At 34.3% G+C, this 23952-nt stretch overlaps 1 protein-coding gene across 1 annotated transcript; it reads right to left on the reverse strand.

Moving 5' to 3' along the window:
• Positions 1–12640: 12640 nt before the first annotated feature.
• LOC111391946 (protein IWS1 homolog A-like) lies at positions 12641–15470 on the reverse strand. The gene is made up of 4 exons (XM_023017231.1): positions 15378–15470; positions 14481–15081; positions 13185–14217; positions 12641–13050 (listed from the first exon to the last, which is right to left on the reverse strand). The coding sequence occupies exons 2-4, from the start codon at positions 15055–15057 to the stop codon at positions 12849–12851; spliced, it is 1812 nt and encodes a 603-aa protein (XP_022872999.1). The 5' UTR covers positions 15058–15081; positions 15378–15470; the 3' UTR covers positions 12641–12848.
• Between the last annotated feature and the right edge of the window lie 8482 nt (positions 15471–23952).

Consider the following 23952-nt stretch of genomic DNA (forward strand, 5'->3'; position numbering starts at 1 on the left):
GATAAGACACTTTATTATCAGGGATGCCTATGTATACCAGATTTTGAAGAATTGAAAACTGAAATCTTGGAGGAAGCCCACTCTAATCCTTATTTTGTGCATCTAGGAAGTATAAAGATGTATTGTGACCTAAGAGCTGTGTTTTGGTGGAAAAGTAAGAAGGGGAATATAGCTAAATATGTGGAGAAGTGCCTGATATGTCAACAAGTGAAAGCCAAACATCAGCGACCATCAGGATTGTTGCAGCCATTGGAAGTTCCAAAATGGAAATGGGAACATAGGACAATAGACTTTGTTGTAGGCTATCCGAAGTTAGTAAAAAGACACGAGGCTATTGGGTGATTGTCAATCGTTTAACCAAGTCCGCCCATTGCCTGTTCGCATGGCATTTTCTATGGACTAATTTGTACAGTTATACATTAAAAAAGCAGTGAGGCTGCATGGTGCCTTAGTTTCAATTGTATCTAATAGAGACCCAAGGTTCACATTTAGCTTTTGGAAGAGTTTACATCGGGGTATGGGAACTAAATTGAACTTTAGTACATCTTTCAACCCTCAAACTGATGGACAATCTGAATGGATAATTCAAACATTAGAACATATGTTGCGATCATGTGTCCCAGAGTTTGAAGGACATTGGAAAAAGTATTTACCTTTAATTGAGTTTACATACAACAATAGTTACCATGCCTCTATTGGCATGGCACCCTATGAGGCTTTATATGAGAGGAAATGTAGATAGTCTATTCATTGGGATGAGGTTGGCGAACGTAAGATCATAGGTCCAGAAATTGTGGAGCAAACAGTACAAACAATTGAAAAAACAGAGTTAGCATAAAGCTCAAGATAGACAGAAGAATTATGTAGATAAAAAGAGAAAGAGCTTGAAATTTGCGATAGGAGATAAAGTACTTTTAAAGGTTACAACCATGAAAGGGGCATACGATTTGGTAAGAGGGGTAAGCTCAGTTCAAGATACATTGGTCCTTTCGAAATTTTAAATTGGATTGAAAATGTTGCATACCAATTAGCCCTACCACCAGAGCTTTCAGCTGTACACGATGTCTTTCATATATCAATGCTCAAAAAGTATGTCCCTAACCCAACTCATGTGGTGAGACATCACCAATATGCATTATAGCCCAGAAAGTACATAGGCTTCGTAGCAAAGAGATACCATTGGCTAAAGTGTTATGGATACATCACTCAGTAGAAGAAGCTACTTGGGAGCGAAAAGTGGAAATGCAAGCCATGTGCCCACAACTCTTCGAGGAGATCCAAGGTAAATTTCGCAGACGAAATTTAATTTAAGGGAGGTAAATTGTAATATCCCGAATTTTTATTACTAGTCGTTAGATTAAAAATCAGGATTTAAGTGCACTATTATTAAAGTCTAATGACCTTATTAGTTATTAACCTAGTTAAATGACCTTATTGATTACTAGCTATGTTTGAGGACCTAAGTGAAGATTAATTTGGAAGTTAGATGAAATTTTGTAAAATATATATAAATATGCCAATTAGCCATAATTAAATGACCACATGCATTATTCACCACATTTTAAGCAATGTAATTGATTTGACCACATAAATGAAAGTAATTGATTTGACCACATGCATTATTTACATCACGTTTCAAGCTAAGTTAATTGATTTGATCACATGATTAAAGGTACTGATTTGACAAATTTCAAGACAATGCGCCAATTATGTGTTGACCATGTCTAACATGTAGCCATTTTCTATCAACTTTCTACACATGGTCCAAGAATTTGCACGATAAATAGGAGATAAATTCAACATTGGATTACCCCTCACCGGCTATTTACAATCTCCCTCTTTATCTCTATTATTTTGTCTCTACACATTTACTCTTTCTCTTGTCATTTTCATATTAAATGCAATCATATACTTACACAATCACACAACCCCACACATGGCTCAAGGATCTCCCTCCAACACTCACTTCTTCCATTCTATTGAATTGTCAAGTGAAAGGTAAGTGTATAATGATTTCAAAGGTTAAAATTTAGGTCATTATATATGCCACCAACACTATTCCAAATGGCACCTTTGGTGAATTGGAATCTCTTGAATTAATAGATTTACCTAAATTAAGAGAGATATGAAATGGAAATCTTCCAAAGGTTTTCTTCAAATTTCCATTGTTCTGTAACCTTATGATGGTTGAGATGCATTTTTGTAAAGTAACTACAAGTTTGTTTTAGGAATCAGTTGTAATATGCTTGGTAAATTTCCAAAGTCTAGATATATACAAATGTTCGATGTTAGAAGTTGTTTCAACCAATGTACGAGAAAACGAACCAAAACTTGCAAAATGCTTGAGTTTCCAAAAATTGAAAAAAGTCAAGCTTGAATATTTGAGTAGATTTAAGAACTTCACCTCTCAATCAAGTAAAGTTGTTGTTCATCAAGCATTGTTCAACTAGGCATGGTATTCAACTTTCCTTTTATGTGCATCCAAGAGTCCTTATGTGCTATAACGAGCATTTATTTTGTTTCTATAAAATATGAAGAATAAGACAAATTTTGGGAATTAGATATACTCAAAAATGAGTTCCAAATGAACAAATCATAAACGATGAAGCAAAGATACTAGAATGTTCATTTAGTACAAATTAATGAAATTTTATGATAACAAATATTATTAATCAGAGTGAGTCCCTTAACGAAACCTAAGCCTTTGCATAAACTAACAGCCATGAGTTTGTATGATTGTGTTAAATTGACGGCCATTGAAGAATTTGATGCAATTCAATTACTACAAAAATCTTGTTTATCTTAGAGTGAAGGGATGTAATGCACTTGAAAATTGTTTGACTTTGAGGGTATAAAGGTCTCTAATGATGATGTTTTTGGTCGGTTACGACTTTCTGCGGTGTTAAAGGTACAAGTGTAATTATTCTCCCATCTTTGTCAAAACTGTACCTATTTCTAAACCCATCATGCTTTACCCTTCTATCATATTGTCATGGCCAACCCAACAATATATGTCCCGCATACATTGGCACAACATCACACATCACCTCATCCTTATATTGTCCAATCGAAAAATTCACCAACACCCATTTATTCACCTTAGCTTCTCCATGATCATCCAACCATTGTAGTTTATAAGGTTTGGGGTGTTTAATCATATTCAAGCCTAACTTATCAACTAATGTGGTACTAACAATATTTGCACAGCAACCTCTATCAATTATTAAACCACATACCTTGTTTTTGACTTGGCATCTAGTACGAAAAATATTCTCTCGTTTCTCATTTTCTTTCACGTTGTTTTACGTGTTCAGTGCACGCATCACCACAAGCGCCTCACCTTCTATCGCATGTTCCACCACTTCACCACTATTAACATCCTCTAGTTCGGACATCCCATCTCCATCACTATCACTCACCACTTCTCCATTGGCACTCAAGATCATGACTCGTTTATTAGGACACTAAGAAGCAATGCACCCTGATCCCAAGCATTTGAAACACTTGATATTCCAGCTCCTAGATGGATGTGGCTCCGTCTTTAGTGTGATCTTGCTAGCATTTTCATCCTTTTCCCTTGGTGGTTCAGTTTTAGGAAAAATTGCAGCAGCGGACCCTAACCTTTTCATTTTTTATAGACTTTACCCTAACCTTTATTTTGTGCCAATTGAGGTTCCCAACCTTTTATAAATATGCACCTGAGGTCCATCTGGATGGAAACAGTCCAAAACACCATCAATTGACCTGGAATGTCACATCCCATTCATATAGATAACTATCCATTAACCTATGTGGGAATGAAATTGATGGCTCGACCTAGACATAGAATTTCACATATTTTTTTCACCTAATAAAACGACATAAGCTATGTCTCTAAACCAAAATCATATCGTCGTAATCAAACATATATATTCTACGGCTATAAACATGTTTACAAGCCATGTCAAAAGATATACAATACAGGATCCCCAACATATAACAAAATAGGCCATAAGCTCAAAATAGCAGCCCACAAAACAACCCTTGTAATACTCCGAAATTTTATGCTGATTTAAATTTCTTTAAGATGGCGATTTAACTTTCAATACTATTTTTGGCCATAAGAAAAGGGGACACCATCTTTGTAGTGGTTAATGTTAGAGATAGCTAATGACTACAAGCATGAGGTGTTAAATATTGCGTATACATGAAGTGATTATTAGTTAGTCGAAACTTAAGTCAAGTTTGAAATTGAATGTGGTCGATTATTTTGTTAGGACTTCAATTGACCAAATGATTAAATTAATTCACGATCTATAATTTTTGGATATGTAAGTTGGATATAAGTTTAGATTTGGGATACATTTGCTAATAATGAAAGATAGAGGGTTGGATTATATTAGTTGGAAGATTAGAGATTTCCTTTGCAAATATAGGTCTTTAGGCTACTAATTACTTATAATCAACCCCACTTGTTATCCATCACCACCATACATTTGGATCATAGATTAAACAAGTGTACAAGTATAAAAAAAAAAAAAAAGAGAAAAGGGGGTCAAAGTCGGCCACAACAATCTATAATTTCGGATAGACAAAAAAGGAGAACAAACATGTAATATCCCGAATTTTCATTACTAGTCGTAAGATTAAAAATTAGGACTTAATTGCGATATTATTAAAGTCTAATGACCCTATTAGTTATTGACCTAGTTAAATGACTTCATTAATTACTAGCCAATAGTTGATTTGAAAGTTAAAGGAAATTATATGTAAATATATCAATTAGCCATAATTAAATATGACTTATTTGACAACATCCATTATTCACCATATTTTAAGCAAAGTAATTACTTTGACTTTATAAAATTTGATATAACATGCATTATTTACGCTAAGATTCAGGCCAAGTCAATTGATTTGATCACATGATTAAAAGTATTGATTTGATAGCTTTCAAGACAATGCACCAATTGTGCTTTGACCATGCCAAACATCTAGCCATTTCCTTTCAACTTTCTACACATGGTCCAAAAACTTGCACTATAAATGGGAGTTAAACTCAACATTGGATTATCCCTCACCAAATATTTACACTCTTCCTTTCTATCTTTATCACTTTGTCTCTACACCATTACTATTTTTCTTGTCTTTTTCATATTAAATATAGTTATACACTTACACAATCACACAACCTGACACGCAGCTCAAGTATCTCCCTCCAACAATCATTTTTTTTTTATCATTTTTGAATTGTTAATTGAAAGGTAAATGTGGTTGTACGAATTGTTCTTTAATTATTTAAATTACGAAAATTTATGTTATGAATATGATGATAGGGAAATTCAAGTTATGATTATGATAAGGGTCCTATATGTGTAAGTTCAAAGGACAGAAGATTAGCAGCTCTATACATGAGAATTATGGCCACGAAGTTCGGGTTTTAATTCTCGTGTCTCCATAAGTATTTTATGATTTTTCATAATTAAATATGATATGCAAATTCGTTATTACTTATTTAAAGGTTGAACCCCAACCTTGAGGGCCCCCACCGCCCCGCCTTTAGAGCTTTGTGAGGGAGGTAAATCGCGAGATGTGCCCCAGTAGGTCAGTGAACAAGAGCTGCCTGTACACTGCGCCTACAAGGAGTCCAATTCCATGTTTCAGGAACTGAACCTCCACACTGCGGCTGCCAGCAAGGCGTGAGATAACATCACTCTTGTCCTTTGCACCACCGGACTATGCCCCGGGGGCTCGTTATTACTTATTTACTGATATTCATGACTAACATATATAAGTTAAATATTTATAGGTAATTAAAATAGGCGGGTTCGAGGTGATCGAAGGTGGATTGTGCTTGCATAGTTGAAAATGAAGAATAGTTTAAGTAGGTAAAGATTTTAATGAAGTTTATTATATTTTCTTTAAAATTTGTTTTTATCCTTTCATGTTTAGAAATACTATGTTTTTTTCATTATTTATGAAAATATTATTTTACGGTACATGTATAATGATTCCAAATGTAAAAATTTGGGTCGTTACAATATGGTATCAGTGCGGGTCATTGTTTTTGTAGACTTTTTTTTTTAAGAAAAAAATATTTAAAGTTTATTATATTACCACCACGCAATGTCACTTTTCAAACTCCAACGCCAACGAATCAGGTAAAAAAATGTAAATGCACTAATATTTAATGTTTTGATCATATGATATCATTATATTATAACCATGTTCTTTATACTTACCTATGTTTAGAACGTGCTAATTTATGAAAAATTAAACATGTCCATCCACAATTATATGAATGACTATGTACGAAATTATATTTATGCAAGTTAGAATTTTATTTATTTATGAAAATGTGATTAGTTAAGTACAAATTTCTCTTTATATGTACCTAATTATGAAAAATTCCTAAAATTTTTGGATAGTGTAAATTTATGTATGTTTGAACTTCGAAAAAAAATATTTATGAAAGTGACAATTTTATGATATTACATGACTTTAGACTATTAAGTATGTTAAGAAATATATCAAAATGTTGACATTAGAAAGTCTCTCGATCAAATAATAGTCTAATTAGGAAAATCATACCTCAAAATACCTTTATTTTCTACTTATTGTTTGAGTTTTCTTGGTTCGCGTATTCGCAAAACTGAAGGATTTTGTCAAAAAATTATAAACTGTCTAATGAGAGCTTGAGATTTAAGTGGTCCACTTGTGACCCCCTCCTCACCTGGAAGCCACTCAAACGATCGTTATTCAAGCTAATAAAATAAAAACAATATTGCATACTCACTCTAAATTTAAGAAAATTTCCAAACTTCAATCTTCAAAAGCATTTAAGAATTTTCTATTTTTGAAACCTTTATTTTAAGAATCTCTATCTCACAAAACATCCATTTCTAGAAACCCTGATCAAAGGAAATTTTTTGGTGATGTGTCCAATTTGTGAAATTACCATCTTACAAAATTTCTAAAAATATATGTATGTTTCAAGGAATTATTATTTTACAAAATTTCTATAAAATATGAAAAAAATTTCCTCACTTAACCTTTTGTTTATCTTATAATATTTTAATAAGGTTATGGCACCCCGAGGTAAGAGAGCAAATAACAATGGTGAACAACCCCAACCTAGTGGCACTGACCCACTATTTGCTCAATAATTTCTAGCTATGATGAGCACATTCATCCAAGTGACAGTGCCGCAGCAAACACCACCACAACAACCAACACCATCACAATCGTCATCGCCTTAGTCACAAGCACCATTGCTGACAGAGGAAAACAGGAATATTGTTGCGATTGTCATAAAACTTTTCAGGAAACAGTATCCTCCAACCTTCGAGAGTGGTATCGACCCATTGGAGGCAGAGGATTGTCTAACGGGAATAAAAAGAATTTTTGAGCTCATTAACTACTCGGATGGTAGGAAGGTTATCTGAGCTAAATTTATGCTTAAGAAAGGTGTTATGCGTTGGTGGTACTCAACCTCGAGGTCAAGGGCTCGCGGACATATCTGGACATGGGATGAATTCAAGGAACAATTTCCTGAGGAAGTACTATCCCACAAGTATTCGTAATCAGAAAGAGAGATAGTTCCTCAACTTGGTTCAGGGCTTGATGTCCTTAACTAAGTATGAGAGGAAATTTGAGGAGTTGTCCTATTATGCCCCTAACCTAGTAGATCCAGAAGAAAAAAGGGCCAAACGTTTTGAAGAAGGGTTGAGAAATGATCTAAGCAGGCTTTGGTAGTACTTCAACTAAGAACCTACCATGAAGTGTTAACTAAGTCACAATTGGCAGATTTCAAGCGTCACATTAGTGGGGAGAACAAGCAGCATGTACAGCCAGAAAAGCGCAAGTGGGAGGATTACAAGGGGATAAGGAAACAAAATTTCGTAAAGAAATATAAAGGAGACTTAAGTACAAACAATTATCAGCATTATCCAATTTGCAGTAAATGCCAAAAGCATCATGTTGGAGTGTGCCTCATGGGAACATGTGTATGACTCAATTGTGGTGAAGCAGGCCATGTGGGCAAAACATGCTCCAAGGGACAGAAGCAAAAGTAACAACAACAAAAGCCTAGGAATCCTCCTAGGGCCAAGCTAAGGTATATGTGCTCACAGAATAGAAGGAGAATAAGAATCGCAACGTCTTAGTAGGTAACATCCTTATATTTTTAACCCCTGCTTATACTTTGATTGAGTATGGCTCCACTCATTTTTTTATACAACCAAAGTTTGTGAGCAAACTCAATACACTGAGTAACATATAAATACTACCTTAGAAGTTGTTATGCCCTTAGGAGAAGTGTTAGGTACAAGCACTATAGCGAGGACAACTAAAGTAGAGATTGATGATAAATCTTTAGAAGCGAACTTACGTTTTGTACAAGAAGTGGTATTTAACGATCTTGAAGAAATGGAACGTCGTCTTTTCATAACTAAGATAAAAACCCTACCTCGTATCATTTTGACATTGAAAGCTAAGAAACTCTTGAAATCAGAAGGTTGTAATGGATTTTTGATGTCAAAAATAGCTAAAGAAGATAAAAAAAAAAAACTGGAAGTGAATGATGTTAAGGTGGTACGAGAGTTCCTGGAGGTATTTCCTGGTGATTTGAATGAAATTCCGCTGGAACGAGAAGTGGAGTTCACGATTGATCTAGTTTCTAGTTCCGCGCCCATTTCTAAGACTCCTTACAGAATGGCACCAAAGAAGTTACAGGAATTGAAGGCCCAAATATAGGAATAGTTGTAAAAAAGGTTCATCCGACCCAATGTTTCACCATGGGGAGCATCAGTGTTTGTCAAAAAGAACGGGACAATGAGGATGTGTATCGACTATCAAGAATTGAATAGAATTACAATTAAAAATAAGTATCCCCTACCCGGAATCGAAGACTTGTTTGATCAACTACGAGGGACCATAGTATTTTCAAAGATCGACTTGAGGTTGGTATATCACCAGTTGAGGATCAAATCTAGTGACGTTTCAAAGACATGCTTTAGAAATTAGTATGGTCACTAAGAGTTTTTAGTTATGCTGTTTGGTATAACAAATGCTCCTGGAGTTTTTATGGACTTGATAAATCGAGTTTTCCATGAATACTTGGACCAGTTTGCTATTATATTCATTGATGACATCTTGATCTACTCTTAGAGAAGAAGAGCACAAAAAATATTTGAGAATTGTGCTAGAGATCCTCAGAAAGGAAAGACTTTTTACAAAATTCAAGAAGTGTGAATTTTGGTTATAACGGGTGGTCTTTCTTGTTCATGTGGTCACAGCACAGAGAATAGAGGTAGACCCCAATAAAGTAGAGACAATATTGGATTAGTCAATTAACACAATTAACTTGTAAAGGTGTAAAAGTTTGAATGGACAGAAAAATGCAAACGCAATTTTGGGGAATTAAAGAAAATGTTAATCAATGCTCCAGTTTTAAACATACCTGGAGAATTGGAAGGTTTTGTAATATACAGTGATGCATCCAAACTAGGTATTAGATGTGTTTTGATGCAACAAAGCAAAGTAGTTGCTTATGCCTTGAGACAGTTGAAGACTTATGAGCAAAACTATCCCGTACATGACCTAGAACTAGAAGCGGTAGTTCATGCCCTGAAAATTTGGAGGCACTATTTGTACGGAGGGAAGTGTTACATCTATACAGATCATAAAAGTCTCAAGTACAACTTTACTCAAAATGTGTTGAACATGAGATAGAGAAGATGGCTTGAACTAGTAAAATATTACGATTGTGAAATTCATTACTACCTAAAAAAAGCAAACTAGTAGCCGACACCTTGAGTAGGAAGACAACAAGGCAAGTTGCGCTGTTAACAACACAAAAGCCTTTATGGAGAGAATTTGAGAGATTAAGCCTCAAAGTAGTCACTACTCCCTCTGATTTTGTTGCTCGAATGGCAGTACCTTCAATTCGATCGACTCTCCATGATTGGATTAAGAGCCATCAAAAGGGTGATCAATCCTTTAAGTTTATCAAAGCTGAGTTTAACATAGAGAAAAGGAAAGATTTCACCATAGTTGAAGATAAGACACTTTATTATCAGGAATGCCTATGTATACCAGATTTTGAAGAATTGAAAACTGAAATCTTGGAGGAAGCCCACTCTAATCCTTATTTTGTGCATCTAGGAAGTATAAAGATGTATTGTGACCTAAGAGCTGTGTTTTGGTGGAAAAGTAAGAAGGGGAATATAGCTAAATATGTGGAGAAGTGCCTGATATGTCAACAAGTGAAAGCCAAACATCAGCGACCATCAGGATTGTTGCAGCCATTGGAAGTTCCAAAATGGAAATGGGAACATAGGACAATAGACTTTGTTGTAGGCTATCCGAAGTTAGTAAAAAGACACGAGGCTATTGGGTGATTGTCAATCGTTTAACCAAGTCCGCCCATTGCCTGTTCGCATGGCATTTTCTATGGACTAATTTGTACAGTTATACATTAAAAAAGCAGTGAGGCTGCATGGTGCCTTAGTTTCAATTGTATCTAATAGAGACCCAAGGTTCACATTTAGCTTTTGGAAGAGTTTACATCGGGGTATGGGAACTAAATTGAACTTTAGTACATCTTTCAACCCTCAAACTGATGGACAATCTGAATGGATAATTCAAACATTAGAACATATGTTGCGATCATGTGTCCCAGAGTTTGAAGGACATTGGAAAAAGTATTTACCTTTAATTGAGTTTACATACAACAATAGTTACCATGCCTCTATTGGCATGGCACCCTATGAGGCTTTATATGAGAGGAAATGTAGATAGTCTATTCATTGGGATGAGGTTGGCGAACGTAAGATCATAGGTCCAGAAATTGTGGAGCAAACAGTACAAACAATTGAAAAAACAGAGTTAGCATAAAGCTCAAGATAGACAGAAGAATTATGTAGATAAAAAGAGAAAGAGCTTGAAATTTGCGATAGGAGATAAAGTACTTTTAAAGGTTACAACCATGAAAGGGGCATACGATTTGGTAAGAGGGGTAAGCTCAGTTCAAGATACATTGGTCCTTTCGAAATTTTAAATTGGATTGAAAATGTTGCATACCAATTAGCCCTACCACCAGAGCTTTCAGCTGTACGCGATGTCTTTCATATATCAATGCTCAAAAAGTATGTCCCTAACCCAACTCATGTGGTGAGACATCACCAATATGCATTATAGCCCAGAAAGTACATAGGCTTCGTAGCAAAGAGATACCATTGGCTAAAGTGTTATGGATACATCACTCAGTAGAAGAAGCTACTTGGGAGCGAAAAGTGGAAATGCAAGCCATGTGCCCACAACTCTTCGAGGAGATCCAAGGTAAATTTCGCAGACGAAATTTAATTTAAGGGAGGTAAATTGTAATATCCCGAATTTTTATTACTAGTCGTTAGATTAAAAATCAGGATTTAAGTGCACTATTATTAAAGTCTAATGACCTTATTGGTTATTGACCTAGTTAAATGGCCTTATTAATTATTAGCCAATAGTTTGAGGGCCTAAGTGAAGAGTTGATTTGAAAGTTAAATGAAATTATATGTAAATTATATATAAATATGTCGATTGGCCATGATTAAAGATGACTTATTTGATCACATGCATTATTCACCACACTTTAAGCAAAATAATTGCTTTGATCACATAAATAAAGGTAATTGATTTGACAATATGCATTACTTACATCATGATTCAAATCAAGTCAATTGATTTGATCACATGATTAAAGGTATTGATTTTGACAACTTTCAAGACAATGCACAAATTATGCTTTGACCGTGCCAAACATCTATACGGAAATTCAAGTTATGATTATGATAAGGATCATATATGTGGAAGTTTAAAGGACCGGAATTTAGTAGCGCTACGCATGAAAATTATAGCCATGAAGTTATAATCCTCATGTCTCCATACGTATGTTATAATTTTTCGTAATTAAATATGACATGAAAGTTCGTTAATACTCATTTACTGAAATTTATGTCTTACATGTATATGTTAAATAGTTTATAGTTAATTAAAAGAGGCGTGTTCGAGGAGATTGGAGGTGGATTGTGCTTGCGTGGTAGAAAATGAAGAATGATTTAAGTAGTTAAAGATTTTAATGATGTTAATTATATTTTCTTTAAAATTTGTTCTAATCCTTTCATGTTCAAAAAAATATTATGTTTTTTTGGTTATTTACGAAAATATTATTTTACACTACATATATAATGATTCCAAAAGTAAAAATTTGAATCGTTACAAAACATATCATTATGGGAGGGAGAGGGAATCTAAATGTTAAGGTAAAACCCGTACTTTTCCTTTGAATCAAACAAGGGAATCCCGTTTAGTTGTCAAGTCACACCCAACGCGTTCAGAGAAATTTACGCACTTGCATAATAACAATATCAATTCTCAAATTTTCTGTTTGTGGCCGCATCATCCATGTACTCGATTCTGTTATTCTTCAACCCAAAATAAATCTTTAATAATTTCAGAAAACAGCTATTCATGGCTCTTCTAATAATAAAAAAAACATTAATATTAAGATACCTCAAAGGAATTAAAATGCTAAACCGATTTTTTGTACAAATGCCCTGCTCCTCTGTGAGAACAGAGACAATGAATGACCAGTGACTACGTATTTTGCAAAACCAGAGAAGCAAAAAGGTTTCTTCATATATATGACTAAATATTTCGAAGATTTCATGCTAGATATTTATACATGGGACTTGCATAATATACAAAGTACAAGAAATAAGCTTGCACGAATCACACAAAAGTTTACTTTGCCACAATAATATAAGCGATCATTGCAAAACCTTTTGCTGATGATGTTCAGCTTTGAAACATTTCCATACCATGTCCTATGAAGTGTCAAGTTGCTGAGGTCGGAACAACTGGTCTTCTTCATTCTTGTAGATTGCAAATAACTGCTTTGAGTAGTGCGTAGCCAGTTTTCGGCAGAGTTCAGCCCCCCTTGGATTGTATTCTTGCAACTCCTCCACAGATTTCTTCACATCACCTTGTAGATCTCCATCAGTAAGAAATTCCGCCAAGGCACTGCCTCTGTAAGGTTGTAAAGAGAAAGTAACTCAATAAAATCTTAAAAATAGTACATCATCACACCAATCAAACATATCAATAATGATCAATCAATCAAGACATTGGACATATGCTTGTGTAAAATCTAAGTCCCTTACTTGAATGCATCACACTGGCTAAACCCTCGTCCATTGAGGACTATTGCTGATTTACTAGATTTCTCCACAGATGTTTGTTGCCGATAAAGTGCACATACTGCCTTCATGCACAGTTCAGGATGCTTACCAAAATCAGCAAGCATATCTGCCTCAAAGTCCCACTTCTTATGTTTTCGCGCCCTCCGTAAAACAGATATGATTTCATCATAGCTTGCACCACCTTGTGAAGCATTTTCTGAATCACCGGAAGAGTCCTCACTAAAGCAAGTGCCATCCCCCTCAGAAATGTTATTACCATTGGTAGTGGCATTGTCCTCTGAAATATCAGAGTCAGTAACAATAAATCCACCCAAGCTTTCACCCTCACTCTCTGAGCTATCCTCTTCCATTTCATCACCTTCAATGGTCTCATCTGTAGGTCCCGCACTTTCAAATTTACTTTTCCCAGAACCACCTTTCTCTTCAATTTTTCCCAGCCTCACTAGGTGCCGTCGTGTCACAGGTTTTCTGAATTTGTCCCTGGAATCGGTATCTTTCACAGAGTAGCTGTTCGCATGAAAATCTGGATTAAGTTCCTGGAGGGATTTACTTTTTAGTCTAGAAATTGGAACATTATCATCATCATCACTTTCACTCTCGCTGGTAACAATATTAGAAGCTCTTTTTCTCTTGGAAGTTGAAGTACGTAGGACCTCCTCATCGCTACTATATTCAAGAATCCTCGAACATCTATCTGTTGAGGGAGACTCCTTTTTATCTACAATAACCCTTGATCCACCATCAAATGAACGACAAACCTTTTCTCTTCGTTGAAGCTGGTTGGGGTTTGGATCATCATCGCTGTCACTGATGTCAATAGGACCAACAGAAGGCCGAGTACCCCCTGGTGTTAAGGGAGCCATCTTCTTATTTGGGCTCTCTTCAGCAAAGCCCAGACATTTTTTAACTTGGCTACCATTCTTCAGTTTTGTGTCACAAGGAATGCCTCGTTCCTCTTCTTCAGCATGCGTCAACTCCTTAAATGGTGTTCTATCTGTGCAGTTTGAGCAACATAGTAACGGATATGAGAATAGATATAGAAAAACCAATATCATTTTCCACACAAAGATTAAATGCATGAATTAGATTCGTTCAAGATAACACAAAAATTCCACTTTATCCATCCAACCACCATTCCATTTCTGTTACATTATTGTGGTTAAGTATTTTACCAAAAAACATCAGCCTTCAATTGCATAAATTCTCACAAACCATTAACATTTCAAAATATTTAAAAGAAAATAGCAATGATAGTACCTGACACATGACGAAGCTCATTTGCTTGATCTTTTGTTCTACCATCAATTCCATCTTTCTTTCTAATCAATTCGCTCAGCTTATCCGAATCAATTTCGGGCAAAAGCGATCCCACTTTTACCATTCCAGTAGACATTCTTCCATGCAACTCCATCACCAACAGCTCTAGTTCTTTATATTTAGCCTCCCAGATCTTTACCTCGCTTTCAGACTTCTTTTTCTCACAATCCAAAACCCTGTTCTCAATCAACAATTGTGTGACCTGGTCTTCCCCGTCCTCCGTCAAATTATCTGCTTTGTCCATCGACTTTTCACCATTCCCAATTATCCTTTCAAGCTCTTCATTCCTCTCCCTCAATATTCTAACCTCATCCTCAATCCCAAGCTTATCAAGTTCCGAAAAACTGAACTTACCCTCCAGAAATTCAAGTGTGGTATTTTTCTTCTCCACATCTAATTCCAAGGTAGCACATTTCTGTTCCAATTTCTTAAATTTATCTTCTAATTCTAAACACCTACTGCAACCTTCAAATTCATTCTTTACAGCATTCTCACCATTATTTAATTTTACCTCCATGAATTCATTCAATCTCCATAAACCCTAGTTTAAAAAAATTATGTAAAAATTGTTAAAATTCGGAAATCAAAATTAAACTCTACAACAAGAACTGCATAAAAATATATGCATAAAAAAATCTTCCTGACCGGAAATACATTTATAGAAAAACAAAGGAAAACCTGAACGCAAATTATTTATGCTAAAATGCAGAGCAAGTGATGAAATCAAATAAACTGCTTTACATATAAATTAATAGAAATGATTTACAGTAAAATTATAAAATCAACAAAACTAATTAAAGGGAAGAAAATTAAAATAAAGAATTGCAGAGAACTTACGAGCAAGCGCAGATGATTCGAAGGGTTTTGAGAGCAGTGCAGTGAAACAAACGCTCACAAATCAAGCGTGCTTTTTGATTTATAAATGCATAAAACACGCTTTATTTGCTGTACCTAATGCGATTATAATTTGAATGTGTCAACCAAAGAAGTTCCTTTAAATCGGAGGACACTCAATTTATACAATTGATTCATATTGCTCATTTCAATTTCCATATCTTACACTTTGATCACTCAAGATATGCTTTGAGGTCAATTGACCGAGACCAAAACATGAGAGCGGATAGCCCAAGCCTGCCTCAACCCACACGGTAAGACAAAAGGATTTTTAAAGGGAAAAATTACTTAGAAACCTACATTTAAAGAATAATTTTAAAAAATAAGGATGATTAATTTTCATTTCACAAATAATATGTTAATTAGATTTAATAATTATAATTAATGAAAATTTAATTAAACCTACAAACCCACCTCCCATTCCACCCATTTCCTTCCCAAATCCAAACCCCAAATACTTTCATTTTCCCATCCCCCCCCCCCCCCCCCCTCTCTCTCCCACCACCCATCCAACCAGCTCCATTTTCGGTGCAGTGAAGCCCATTTCATCCCCATTTGCTTTCCAAATCCAAACCCCAGATATTTTCATTTTCTCATCTCTTTCTTCGCCCTATCCTCTCTCTCTCTCTCTCTCTACCACCACCCACCCAACCATCTCTCTTTTCGGCGCAATGAAGTATCACCGACCGCTAATAATATTGAAAGTAGTGGTAAGCTTATAGGTGGTGGTGGTGGCTGCGAGTGATTGAATGGTAAAGATGAGCTCACGAGTGGTTGTGGAAAGAAAATTAGTTTTGGTGTTGGATTTGGTGATGAAGGAGATGAAACCGGCATAGCTTTATCAAATTTTTAGTGATGGGTGGTTTTTTTATCAGATCTTTTGTTTAACCCGAGTTTTGGAATAGTTGTGCTTGTTTTTGCAGTGTCGGTGATTTTCTGATCTGTGGTGATTTTGTTGTTGGTGTTCATGGTAAGGTGGCTCATATTTGGTAAGGTAGTGCATATTTGGTTCGCTAGTAGTGGTGTATGTTGTGATTGTTCTGTGGTTGGCTATGATGGTTCTGTGATCGATTGTGACTTGATATTGACCTGATCACAGACAGTCACACTGAATACAATTTTGGTCACAGTTAGTCACATCGAAGAGGTCATGGTTAATCACAGGTCTGCGGTGTGTGCAGATTTATTTGTGGTGATCCTATGCAATCAAATATGTGTTTGTTGTAACTGTTTATGACTAATTTTGTGTTGATTGTGATCAATTGTGACTTGAGATTGACCTGGTCACAGACGGTCACACCGAATACAAATTTGGTCACAATTAGTCACATTAAAGACAAAGTTGGTCACAACGTCGGAGTAGTCATTGGAGCGGTTTGTCGGAGGGATAACCAAATGGTCGTCGAAGCAGGCATCGAAGTGATCTCGCGAAACAGTCGCCGGAGTTGCCACGCCGAGTAATGGCTAGAACTGTGGCCGAAGTGATGGCCGAAAATGTCGCCGGAGTCGATGGCCGCCTCCGTTGGAGAGGTAAAGGGAAGATGGTGTAGTAGGGTAATAGGATGGGGTGGATGAGGTGGCATGAATGGAAATACTTAATGTATATTATATTATATTTTAATATTTAATAAATTTATTTACCACCTGATTTTTGAAATATTTTAATGAGTTTATTATTTATGAAATGTAATCTTTAACACTAGGAGTTATTTTAAGATCCCCTTTTAAAGTTAAATTGACCCAAATTCAATATTAGCCCAGCTTCATATTGAGTTTCGGTCCAATTCCAATTATCCAAATATGATTTTAATGAAATGAGAACAATTTATTACCAAATTAGATTTTTATTTAATGCGTGTTTTACTTGTAATTATATATTTATAATAAATAAAAACGTATTGATTAGAGCTAAAATAAATTAGTTATTTTATTAGCAAGGGACGTTAAATATTTGGCTAGTAATTAAATTTTTTAGTTCTAAAAATATTTTCATTACTTATTTATACTTATAAGAAAGAAACTTATTTATTTTGATCATGAAATATACGTTACTATCAAAATAATTAACTTGCTTTATATTTAATCTTATGATAAAAAGAATATTGAAAAGAACTTATTCATATATAAATAATCAGATTATATGTATATTATAGAAGTTGACACATGGACGTGAAAGAAACAATTTTTTTTTACACTCGAAATTCCTTTTTTTTTTTTTTTTTTTTTTTTTTTTTTTGGTACTTTGGGTGGATTCTTTACTCACCTTGGAATTTGTTGGTATAAAAAGATAGATGTCCACATTAAATAGTCTTTTCAGAACGATGGCGTATAATAATATACTTTCAGTTGTCTTTTTTTATCAAAGCTTTTACCTGTTTGAAACAACTGGTTGTAAAATTCTTTAGAATAGTACTCATTAAGTATTTTTTTTTAAAAATAAAAAATTGATTGGTGGATATATAACACTTGCTTATGTTTATCATCATTCTATCAGTTTATATTTTTTAGGTGAGCGTAGTCTTCTAAACTCGATCTCTTGTAACACAAGTTTATCCAGAATTTTGAAAATTTTGCCCACCTTATAATTATTTTCTGGCTCAGCCCCTCGAATCTCGTACTAATGCATGATCTGGCGCTTGTTTAACGTTAAACCAACATTTAATTTGCTATATAAATTGAAAAATGATTGCGCAAAGTTAAATCTTACGCCTTAATCTATCCATTCTAATTTTCTTATGGGCAAAAATTGCTAATTTTGACATTAAACAAATGCTAAATTCTACATTTTGTCGGTGTGTACTACTAACGTTTAGTTTAGGTCATGGCTTCTTATGAGGAAAAAGTTTTATTTAACGTTGAACAAATGCCACGTCCTGTATTTTGTCGATGTGTGCTATTGACGGGTAGTTCTGGGCATAGTTGCAAATAGAATGGTTACATAAAAATAAAAATTTAATTTGAGTTATTAAAGTAAGGATAATTAGTATAAAATATCCTTATTTTTTAATGTTATTATTCAGAATGTCCATACTTTTCATTTTTTGACATTTTCACCCCTATTTTTACTTTTTATTGCGAAAATTATCATTTTAATCTAATTTCTCAATAAAAAAAATATAAAATGACAAATTTACTCTACTATTTAAATAAAATAAAAAAATAAAGAACAATTTGCAATTATACTCTCAAACTTCTTAAGAAACTGCAAATGAGTTCAAATAAATTATTAGAATCATAATTAGCATTAAACGTCCTACATTTCAATATTGTTGTGCAAAACGTTCCTACCTTTATTTTTTCACATTTTCATCCTTATTTTCACATTACATTACGAAAAACATTATTTTCATCTATTTTCTCAATAAGAAAAATATAAAATGTAGAAAAATAAAAGAAAAAAATAAAGAATAAATTACAACTACAATTCCAAAATTTTCAAAAAAGTACAAATAAATTTCAGATAAATAATATAAAAAAGAAAGTGATTTTTTTTTTAATTATTTATTTGAAGTTGTATACATCGCTGGAGGAGTTATTTATGTGGTCATGCTTTGATCACTTTCTTGAAATGAGTAATGCTCGACTTAACATCAGCTTAAGCACAAAATGTTCCTTTGGAAGGTGAGGCAGACAGCTCATGAGTGATGCTTTGATCACAAAATGCTTTTCAATTAGTTGTCTTCCTTAAGGCTAGCGATGAGGAGAAGTGGGCTAATAATTACTTTGTTGGGTTATTGCAGAGGAATCATTCAAGGAAAACTCAAGTTGATGACAGTAATTTTGTGAATAATCCATCTCATGCTGCAAAATATCAGAGTCCTGCGAGCACTTCGAATGCCATTTACATTTGATACTGCAATCACACGACCCCTAACTGTTGAAAACACAGAGATGTTCGTTTTATTAATATTTTGTGTAAAGATGGGTCATATTTCTAAAATAGATTGTGATATAGTTTGCATCGTGAAAGTTTCTACATTCTGTTTTTCAGCCCAACATCATCATGTAACAGATTTGTCTCTTTATTTCCTTTATATTGATGGTCAACATTCATCATTTAGTTTCAACATAAATAAAACTTCAATTCAGGATTCATTAGGCCATTGATTGAAAGATAATTGAAGCCATAACTTGATGGAAGTTGGCTTTAAAAGGAGTTTTGGTCCCTAAGCTCAAACACCACAGAAAATAGAAGATACACCATCAATTTGAAGTGTTGAGAGCTTAGAAATGCCACCACCAGATCAAAGGGAGAGCTTTGGAACACCACCACTGGTTGGAGGTATGAAATTCGATTCATGGGCCTTCAGTTTCTCGATCTCTTTTCAACTTATGTTCTTTTGGATCAATTTTTGTCTAACATTTGGTATCAAAGCCCCATATTGCCTCTGTCTTGGTGTTTCACTATCAATCTGGAAAATTGATCTTCTTTGACCGATTTCTTTTTTTTTTCTTTTTTTTTTTGAAAATAAATGGAGATTTCTCCATAAAATCAATTTCCTAGCCTCTTGAATGTTTTAGAACTTGAGTTTTGATATTGAGATGGTTGAATTTGAGGCGGATTCTAACTGGTCGAAATTGACCCGGCTAAGGGTTGAAGAAGACTGTCTTTTTCCAAAATGGAGAAGATGGTTATTTTCTGAATTTCATATTTCCGTTACTGTTGCTGGGACATTATGTATGGGCCCATTTGAAAATCATAAGTAATTTTATTGGGCCACACATATATGTTTTTAATTGTTCATTGGGCCATGAACCTTGTGACAATCGGAAATGAAAGCATTTAAATTGGGTCAGAATGCTCACTTTTGGTGGGTCGATTTTTACAGGACTATTTCTTTTATATATATATACAGACACACACACACTTGGGCAGATTTTTGTATTAACTTAGTGCCCCCCCCCCCCCCCCCCCCCCCAAGTTTTAATTCTTGGGAATGCATACATTAATTATTTATGTTTAGAATAATATATGCAACTTTACATTGAATTAAATTATGCTCTTATTTAGTTTTCGTGAGTTAATTTATACATGCAATTTTTAGATGAGTTGAATTTTATGCAATTTTTAGTATTTATGAGAATATTTTGTGCGTAAAGGTTTAATTCTTGGGAATGCATACATTAATTATTTATGTTTAGAATAATATATGCAACTTTACATTGAATTAAATTATGCTCTTATTTAGTTTTCGTGAGTTAATTTATACATGCAATTTTTAGATGAGTTGAATTTTATGCAATTTTTAGTATTTATGAGAATATTTTGTGCATAATCATTACATGTTAATTAACTATTAGAATTATTCTCATATTGAGTGCATAAAATAGTTAATGTCTAGTGATCTATGTAGTTTTATTTAATTAAGGATTAGCCACGGCATCTTTAATTAAGTAGAATTATATATTAAGATCGAGATCGGATAAGGATTAAAGACATTAGATTGTAATTAATTATACTTTATATAACGAATTTTATCCCACGGGAATTTTTGTTATATTTATATAATTAATTAGAATAAAATATCAAATTATTTCATAATATGCCCATAGGAATTACGAATAAGTACATAATTTGATAGTTTTATTATAAAGTTTCTTTGCGATAGAATATCAAATTGTTTTCATAATAAACAAATTATGAATCAAGTGCATACTTTGATAATTCTATCATAAGAAATAATTGAATATAATTGAATTAAAAATTTAGCCCACAGGCAATCTGTATGTCATTATATTCAATTTTGGCATGATTTACATTGGCAAAATATGTAATCTATTCAATTAAGTCTCAAGTTAACATAAGCGTTTTTAATATTGTGCAGCTTCACAGCTTGCCAATTTCTCTTATATTCGTTGTGATATTCCCGAATTAAAGGGTGACAACTATAAAGTATGGAAAGAGAGAATTCTTCTCCTTTTAGAGTGGATGGATATTGATTATATTATTAGGAAAGACAAACCACCTAAAATTACCAATACAAGCATTACATTAGACATCGCACTTTATGAAAAATGAGAGCGATCTAATCGTCTCAGCGTAATGTTCATAAAGACTAAAATTTCTGCTGGTATACGTCGTTCCGTCGATCAGCATAACAAGGTCCACGACTTGATAAATGCCATTGACGATCAATTCATCATTTCAGATAAGGTATATGCAAGCACCTTTATAATGAAGTTTTCATCCTTAAGACTCACCACTGTAAAAGGTGTGTACGAGCACATTATGTAGATGAGAGACATTTCGGCTCAACTTAAGAAACTCAAGTTTGAGATGTTTGAATCCTTCCTTGTGCACTATAACTTGAATAGTCTTCCACAAGAGTATAGACCTTTCAAAATCCCATACAACACATAAGGATAAATGGTCAATTAATGAATTAATGACTGTGTGTTCAACTAGAAGGAAGACTAATAACGGAACAAGGTGAAAGTGCAATGTTGACTACAACCCCTAGGAAGGGAAAATATCAAGCCAATCAGAAAGGGAAAGGTAAAATCCTAACCCAAGCTAATATTAAGAAAGAGACAAAGTGTTACTTCTATAAATAAATAAAAAATGGACACATGAAGAAAGATTGCGCCAAATTCAAAAATTGGCTTGAGGATAAAGGTAATCCAACCTCATTTGTTTGTTATGTATTTAATATGGTTAATATAAATGTTAACAGCTGGTGGATTGACTCAAGATCTACAGTACATGTTGCGAACTCCTTGCAGGGTATGCGAATCCTAAGGAAGTCAGTGGGAAGTGAACTAAATATCTTATTTGAAAACAAGATGGGCTCACGTGTGGAGACTATAGGAACATGCAATTTAACTTTAAGTAGTGGTTTTGTTTTGAAATTAGATAGGACCTTTTATGTTCCAAGGTTTTCACGAAACTTGATTTCTATTTCTAGTCTTGTACCTTTGGGATATTCCTTTAATTTTTCAAACACATCATTCGGTTTATTATATAATTCTAATTGTATTGGGAATGGTACTTTGTCTGATGGTCTTTATCGGATTAATTTACAAAACAATATCACTTATAGTTCAATGCATGTCCATACTGGTACTAAACGGTGTAATATTAACAAAAACTCATCTATGTTGTGGCATCAGAGATTAGGACATATCTCTATGGATAGAACCAAAGGATTAGTAAATGATGGGATATTAGAACTCTAGATTCAACTGATTTTGACACATGTGTAGACTGCATTAAGGGGAAGCAAACCAACAAGTCCAAAAAAGATGCTAATTGGAGTTCGAACATATTAGAAATCATACATACTAATATATGAGTCCAGACACGGACTCACAAGGTCAAAAATACTTCATCACCTTTATTGATGATTACTCGCGATATATGTATCTCTACTTGCTTCATAATAAGAACGAAGCATTGGATGCTTTTAAAACCTTTAAGGCTGAAGTAGAGAAAAAATATGAGAAGCAGATTAAGATTGTAAGATCAGATAGAGGTGGAGAATATACGATAAACACACACAAGATGGACAAGCACCTGGTTCGTTCACTAAGTTTCTTCAAGAGCAAGGGATAGTTGCCCAATACACCATGCCTGGTTCACCAGACCAGAATGGTGTAGCAGAAAGAAGAAACAGAACATTATTGGACATGGTGTAAAGCATGCTTTGTAGCTCCAATCTTCCTAAATCCTTCTGGACTGAAGCACTTAAGACGACAGTGTATATATTAAACCGAGTTCCAACTAAGGCTGTCCTAAAGACACCATTTGAATTATTAAAAGGTTGGAAACCAAGCTTGCGACATATACACGTTAGGGGATGTCCGTCTAAAGTGAGGATCTATAATCCACGAGAGAAGAAGTTGGACCCAAGGACCATTAGTGGATATTTCATTGGATATGCCGAAACGTCTAAAGGATACAGATTTTACTGTCCATCTCACAGCACTAGGATTGTGGAATCAAGAAATGCTAAGTTTCTTGAGAATGACTTGATTAGTGGGAGTGATCAAACCAAGAACAAAACTCAGGAAGATGATGGTACAACGTTAAGAAGATCTACTAGAACCAAAATGACAACAATTCTTAGTGATTATAAACCTGACCACACTATTGGAGTCGAAATTGATTCTGATTCATTTTCACAAGCCATGAGTTGTAAAGAGTCAGAATCATAGTATAATGTCATGAAAGAAAAAATTAGTTCTATGAAAAGCAATGGAGTCTAGGATCTTGTTGAGTTGCATAGTGGTGCCAAAGCCATTGGCTGTAAATGAGTCTTTAAGACGAAGAAAGACTCACTAGGCAATATTGAGAGATATAAGGTGAGATTTGTTGCTATCGGATTTACTCAAAAGGAAGGAATCGATTACATGGACACCTTCTCTCCGATATCTAAAAAAGATTCCCTACGTATTATTTTGGCATTAGTAGCCCAATTTGTGAATTACAACAAATGGATGTGAAAACAGCATTTCTCAATGGAGATTTAGAGGAGGAGGTATATATGAAACGACCTAGAGGATTCTCTGTTGGGAATCT

Source organism: Olea europaea, unplaced genomic scaffold (assembly GCF_002742605.1).
Source record: "Olea europaea var. sylvestris unplaced genomic scaffold, O_europaea_v1 scaffold859, whole genome shotgun sequence".
Lineage (NCBI taxonomy): Eukaryota > Viridiplantae > Streptophyta > Magnoliopsida > Lamiales > Oleaceae > Olea > Olea europaea.